Below are 7,463 nucleotides of genomic sequence, written 5' to 3' on the forward strand. Positions count from 1 at the left end.
TTTCCTATATGTGTATGTGATATAGTTGTTATAATTCAGAGCAACATTATACCAATGACAGTAGTTGATTTAGAAATATTATTGGTATTTCAAATGAGCTAACTTATGATTACATTTTTTTCTTTTTAAACTAAAGGGATGACAGGTATTGATTGAGTCCTCTTGTTTTGCTGATGTGGAAACCAGATAGCTAAGTTTAATGTTACATTAAAATTGAGACCAGGATAAAAACTTTGAGTAATCATATAACTTGTGATGAAAAAAACATCTTTTCGTATTATAAGTGTTAGGTTGGTACTTGTTTATTTTATATTCATTTTAGACTATAGAAATGATATTAGACAAAAAAAAACAAATTCGAGCAATTTTTTTATTCGAGGTCGAAATGGGTTGTAAAGCAGCAGAGACGACTCACAACATCAACAATGCATTTGACCCAGGAACTGCTACATACATACAGTGCAGTGGTGGTTCAAGAAGTTTTGTAAAGGAGACAAGAACCTTGAAGATGAGTGTAATACAGCTGGTCATAGGAAGTTGACAACGACCAATTGAGAGCCATCATTGAAGCTGATCCCCTTAACAGAGAAGTTGCTGAAGAACTCCACATTGACCATTCTATGGTCATTTGGCATTTCAAACAAATTGGAAAGGTGAAAAGGCTCGATCAATGGTTGCCTGATGAGCTGACCAAAAATAAAAAAGTACTTGTTTTGAAGTGTCATCTTCTCTTACTCTCGGAGAAGGCACTGGCGACCCATTCCAGTACTCTTGCCTGGAAAATGCCGTGGACGGAGGAGCCTGGTGGGCTGTAGTCCATGGGGTCTCTGAGTCGGACATGACTGAGTGACTTCACTTTCACTTCTTATTTTCATGCATTGGAGAAGGAAATGGCAACCCACTCCAGTGTTCTTGCCTGGAGAGTCCCAGGGGCGGGGCAGCCTGGTGGGCTGCCATCTGTGGGGCTGCACAGAGTCAGACACGACTGACACAGCTTAGCAGCTGCAGTTTCTCTTATTCTGTGCAACATTTCTTGATTGGATTGTAATGCGTGATGGAAAGTGGATTTTATATGACAACTGTCAATGACCAGCTCAGTGGTTGGACCAAGAACAAACTCCAGTGTGCTTCCCAAGGCCAAACTAATACCATGAAAGGTCATGGTCACTGTTTGGTGGTCTGCTGCCTGTCTGATCCACTACAGCTCTCTGAAGCCTGCTGAAACCATTACATCTGAGAAGTATGCTCAGCAAATCGATGAGATGCACCAAAAATTGCAACGCCTGCAGTCAGTATTAGTCAACGGAATGGGCCCAATTCTCCACAACATCACCTGACCCCATGTCACACAGCTGCTTCAAAAGTTGAATGAATTGGACTACAGAGTTTTGCCTCTTCCACCATATTCACCTGACCTCTCACTAACCAACTACCACATCTTCAAGCATCTCAACAGCTTTTTGCAGGGAAAATGCTTCCACAACCAGCAGGCGGCAGAAAATGCTTTCCAAGAGTTCGTCAAGTCCTGAAGCACAGATTTTTACGCTACAGGGATAAACGAACTTATTTTCTCACTGGCAAATATGTGTTGATTGTAATGGTTCCTGTTTTGATTAATAAAGACGTGTTTGAGTCTAGCTATAATGATTTAAAATTCATGGTCCAAAACAATTACTTTTGTACCAAACTGAATACCTGATGCTTTACTAACTACTTATGATTGTATTCTTTTCCATCTGTTTTTATTTTTTCGGTCAGTAGAATTTTTTTTTTTTTTTCATTAAAGCCCAGCCATTTGAATTCTGCCTACTATTTAAACTACCTTTTCCATTGAAAAGTGAAAATGAGAGTGTCAGTCACTTAGTCATGTCTGACTCTTCGTGACCCCATGGACTGTAGCCTGCCAGGCTCCTCTGTCCATAGAATTCTCCAGGCACGAATACTGGAGTGGGTGGCCATATCTTGATCCCAACCCAGGGGTCAAACCTGAGTCACTTGCATCGCAAGCAGATTCTTTACCATCGGAGCCACCAGAGAAGCCCATATTGAATCTACTTTAAATAATTTATTCCCACTAGGTAATCAAGGGTAGAAGTGGTACTATAAAAATTAATTAAAGAGGTATATTGAATCTTAGAAAATACTTTTCCTTATAATCCTTTAAGAATAGAATACAGTCTCATAAAGTAGGGATGATCTAGGGGTGTTTTACTATTTACAGTATAATTCTAGTTGCAAACAGGAGTTAGTATCATGCTCAGCCTTTGATTCTGTGATTTTATGACACATGGAAACTGAATTTGCCTTTTGGTAATACATTGTAGGCTCTTCCTTGGTTCTTAAATAGCTCTGACTAGTCTATTTGTTAGTAATATATTGTTTTCATTGAGGAAAATCATGTAGTATCTTTCAGTACTAGATTTTATCAATTTTAACTTAAGACCAAATCTTTTAGGACGTGGTATATCTGATAATTCTTGAATAGTGTCACCTTCTTCTCTTAGAGAAGACACCTAAACTGTTAATGGTTATTTTCAGGTATTGCTTTCAAAAAGTTTTTACAATGAGTTGACAAGGCATGAACTTTTTATAATAGTAAAAAATAATTTTTATGCTTTTTTTTAGCCTATATGGCATCAAAGGTGTTTTCATCTTGTATGTTTTATAGTTGTCTTACTTTGCTGGTGGTTCAGAGGTTAAAGTGTCTGCCTCCAATGCGGGAGACCCGGGTTTGATCCCTGGGTTGGGAAGATCCCCTGGAGAAGGAAATGGTAACCCACTCCAGTATTCTTGCCTGGAGAATCCCATGGATGGAGAAGCCTGGCTGGCTACAGTCCACGGGGTCGCAAAGAGTCAGACACGACTGAGCGACTTCACTTCACTTCTATGTTACTTTAGTTTTCCTTAGTATTATTTGTCCTTTGGTTATGAACTAGAATGATGCTGGCTCCCTCTTGTGGTTAGAGCTTGTTTTATCAGTTACATAAATACTTGGAATTTAGAGGACAAATATCAATACCAGGTGAATTTAATTTTAAGGCAAAATAAAACAGCCAATTGATTTATACTCAGTTTATCACTGTTTAAAGACTCTACCTCTGGAACATTTTGTTCATTCATATTACAAATGAATATTTTCTTTCTGTTTTTGTTTACCATATCTTCTAGTGAAATCTAATGGCTCAGAGGTTAAAGCTTCTGCCTGCAGTGTGGGAGATCTGGGTTCAATCCCTGGGTCGGGAAGATCCACTGGAGAAGGAAATGGCAACCCACTCCAGTATTCTTGCCTGGAGAATCCCATGGGTGGAAGAGCCTGGTGGGCTATAGTCCACTGGGTCACAAAGAGTCAGACATGACTGAACGACTTAACTAACCTAACTAGTGAAATCTGGTTCATGTTTAGTTCTTATCAGTGGATAAGCCAAAGAAAATTTGTTTGAATTTTATATACAGGCATGCATAATAACATCATTGATTTTGCCATCAAGAGATTATATGTCATTACATTTGCTAAATCATCACTTACCAGGGCATTTTCCTACTTTAAAATAAATGGCTAGAGAAAAAGGAGACTTACATAACATGCACAAAACAGAACGAAGATGACTGTTTTGTTTTATTTTGAACTTAAAAGATACCCTAGTGCAAAATCTAAACATGGAAAAATATTAAATTACCAAGCAAAATTCTGAATAGTAGTCATGTGGAGCTACTAACAATAGCTGATATTTATTTAGGAGTTACTATATGCTGAGCATTTTATATACCTGAATAATTTATAGTAGTGTATGTAGTATCAAGGTAAAATTAAGAGCATGGTTTCCTGAATCAAGCTGGTTCTGCCACTTCCTCATAGATGGTTTCTTGGCCTCAGTTTCTTTCCCTAAAAAAAGAAAAGTGGGGAGAAGGAAAGGGAAGGGTGACGCCTGCCTTGTCTCAGTCTCCCAGCTCCTTGAAGTCAGTTGTGCCCGTTCATGTTCGTATTCCCAACACTTAATACGTATACTGAAGGAACCAAAGGAGAGGCTGGGTTTGTCCACTAGGAGATTATATATTGTATACGAAGCTGCTTTCCCAGATTTTGGTCCCGGGAAGATCAAGAAGAAGCTTTCCCCTAGGACTTGTGGTGGTTTATAAGAAGGAGTCCAGCAGTTGATATTGCTGGGCAGCCTTGGAAGTTTCCAGGTTTGCCAGTGCTGGCAGCCCCAGACCACCCCTTTGTTCATGATATAATAAATGGCTTGATTCTGCTAGCTTGGAGAAAGTGAATGAACAGACCAGTAATCTTTCTCAGCTATGGATTGCCTGTAACTTAGTTCAGAGAGCACCTGAAACAAAGGATCTGTTTTTGTTTTCTGGTATGATTTAATGTTTTTTAGAGATTACTTTCAACTTATTCATTTTGAAGCTAGTCTTCAAGAGCCCACTAAATGTGGACATCCTATATGGCACTTGTCAGGATTTTAGGATACTGAGGAAAGGAAAATTAAGACTATAAGATGAGCTTCTGTAAGCCTTTTCAGAGCTGCAGCATTTTTCTACCATTGCTAACTGTCGATGTATCGGTCTTTTTCTGAAATATGTAATTCAGGGATTTGGAGATAGAAGTGCTGAGTTGAGCAGTACAGATGTACAAGGGGAAAAAAAAAAAAAAAAACCCTCCCAACTCATTGGCTTGACTCTTTACCTCTGTGGTGTATTTGTCCTGAATAGATTGTTCTAAATCTGTAGTAACCATCTTTCAAAGAAATTTCTTCTCTAAAACATTTTGCTTGGTCAGGACTCTATCTCCTTGTTACTGTGGTTAGGATTCTGAGGATTTATGCTTATAATACAGTAAAATCTTTCCCTTCTGTTTTCTTATTTGGTTAGCTAGTTAATTAAACTTCAACATAATTACATAATTCACTGTGTTCATTCTCCAAAATAATTTAGCACCTTGTTTTTCAGAGCTGTCAGAAAGCAGAAGCAAAGAAAAAGCAATAAGATGAAAATGGAGACCACTAAAGGACAATCCATGAATCATACATCTGTTACAAGGAAGAAGAAAAGGAGAGAAAGAACCCATCAATATCTTTGCTCTTAAATGTCCAGTGACTTGAGAATAAGAAAGATTTATAGTCCAACCTTTGATGCCATTTTCTGAAAGTGCCATGTTGGACTTAAATTCTTTTGCTTTCAAAGGTATGCACCTTTCTAAGCTTGAAAATAGGGAGGTGGTATTTTGCTGGTTTATAGACACCCCCGCTTTACACGCCCACCCCACCCCCCCCCCCACACACACACACACTGCAGCCCCTCTGGAGACCTTCGCTGGCTTACTAGCTTTTGGTGCCTTTTTTCTCTCTTTACATCTCTTCCAGTCATATTATTTTAGCCTCTTTTATCTGAAAAATGGGCACAGAGCATTCTTTTGCAGAAACAAAATAAGAATGAAAACCTGAGGTTTTGTTTACATTGAACATGGGAATATGTTGTTAGATACATTAAATATTAAAATATTGTACAATGGCTTAAATCTCACTTGTAAAGAGAAATACAATGTACAGTTGTTTTTTTTAAGACAGAATCTGAAGATGGAAAGAATTTTGACAAAGGCAGTCTAAAACAATTATGATTATGGTTATATTAATATTAAATATTTATTTTTCAACTACTCTTTGCAGTTTTCCTTTGATGGTATAGAATCACCTAAATGTTTGTTGAATTATGACTTGCTCTGTCATCTTATTGTCTTTTAACTTATGCAGGATGTTTCTTTATAAAAGTTGTAGCAGAGGCAGTCTATTTTGGTGATTCACACTCCTCTTTCCTATTCTAACACTTCCTGGTTGTATGTATTTGGCCAAGTCATTCACTCTCTAGAAGCCACTGTTTCTTATCATAACGGGGACAACACATCTCAGGTTTGTTTGTGGTTGAATTAAATGAGGCACCTGCACCTGGCTCTCAGTTCGCTTGTTAGCCTGGAGAAATGTTAACAGGTGAAGATGGTAATTATCTGGTGGTCCAGGGCAGCAATGCTAAAGGGAGGAGTTTGAACAGAGAACTCCTCTCCTCATTTCTCTGCTAGGTATCTGACATTATCTTCTTCAGGCTTAGTAGTTTTGAATGGCTTGCATCTGCATAATGACTGTCTTCTCTTCCCCACATAATTATTTTAGAGCACGTTTGGAGGCATTTCTGCTTGGGCTTAGCTGGAGCCCTCTTCTAAAAGTAGAAGAACTGTACTTCATCTCTTATTTAAATTCCACCTGGTATTTTAAGTTTGGATGGTTTGGTACCTCCTGTGGAATCCTCACACATGGCCCTGACAGTGTGGTCCTGATAGATCAGGTGACATCGAAAGATGAGCCAAGCTCCTGGACTTAACAAGCATCAAATAATTCTTCTCTTGCCCCATTTTTGTGGGTTGCTGTAGTGATAGGAGGGGCAGGTTTTGAGGTGATTGGATGAGATATGAACCTTGTAGAGTCATTGTAAGAGTCTCTCTGATTCAGGCATAGGTGTGGACATTGCCTGACTTTCATGGTGTCCGTGATACTGTGGTTAAAACCTATTGAAATCTGCCCAGAAACTCAGACACCTGAGGGACCGTGAGTGCTGAAGAATTGAGTCCTGATGGTCAATGGTTATCATCACCATGTTTTCTTAGTTTTAAGATACCATCAGTTGTAAAGTGTGCTATTGATGGAATCATCTTTTCAGGGGGAAAACACCCTTATCTTATTAATTGTATATATTAAGTTTTAGATGTGTCTTATTTCAGAAATACTGAAATGTGAAAAAAAGCCCATATTAGTATTGAGCAAATAGGGTATTACTTATAATCAGGAATTCTATACTTGAAAACTTCGTTACCTTCTCAGAGAGTTAAAAATAGGAAGTTTGATGGTTCTGTTCTTGTGTTCAGTTAATGGTAATTTTAAGGACTTAATCTCTTTCTTTTCTCAGAGGATAAACTAATAGAATGTGAAAATGTCTCTGGGAGGTTGGGAGATGAGGTCATTTGTTCTAATTAGGAATCTGCATAACTGAACATTAAGATACTTATTTAAAACAGCAGTAAGAGAAAATCCCTGAATTTGACAGACAAACCTTTTTAAGCTTTTTTTTTTTTTTAATAAAATAAAAACCCCATGCACCAGCCCCAAGCATCCTGCATCCTGCATTGAACATAAGGAAATTTTTTTTTGGCCATGCCTTGTGGCATGTGGAATCTTAGTTCTCCCACCAGGGATTGAACCTGTGCTCCCTGCAGCGAAAATGTGGAGTCTTAACCACTGGACCACTAGGGAAGTTCCCGAAAAGGACATTTTTCTTAAATAATTGCAGCTAAATCTCATTCTATTTCTTGCTTATATTACGTAATGTAATGAAATATGACGTTACTTTGTCGTATTTTTGTACTTTGTTGCATTTTGTCACTTTGTAGGCCCTGAATGAGATTAGATTTTTTTCCC

General features: G+C 38.2%; 1 protein-coding gene across 4 annotated transcripts in view; it reads left to right on the top strand.

Moving 5' to 3' along the window:
- Positions 1-5,656, top strand: part of ZCCHC4 (zinc finger CCHC-type containing 4) — a 58,786-nt gene extending 53,130 nt beyond the window's left edge. For 2 of the 4 annotated variants that reach the window (XM_004009747.5, XM_012179757.4), the window contains one exon: positions 4,951-5,656. In XM_004009747.5, coding sequence (XP_004009796.1) covers positions 4,951-5,086 — 136 coding nt within the window. In that variant the 3' untranslated portion in view covers positions 5,087-5,656. Of the gene's footprint in view, positions 1-379; positions 1,655-4,950 lie in introns of those variants that run through there. The other 2 variants (XM_060416932.1, XM_060416934.1) reach the window with 1 other exon arrangement.
- Positions 5,657-7,463: the final 1,807 nt, after the last annotated feature.

Source organism: Ovis aries, chromosome 6, assembly GCF_016772045.2.
Source record: "Ovis aries strain OAR_USU_Benz2616 breed Rambouillet chromosome 6, ARS-UI_Ramb_v3.0, whole genome shotgun sequence".
Lineage (NCBI taxonomy): Eukaryota > Metazoa > Chordata > Mammalia > Artiodactyla > Bovidae > Ovis > Ovis aries.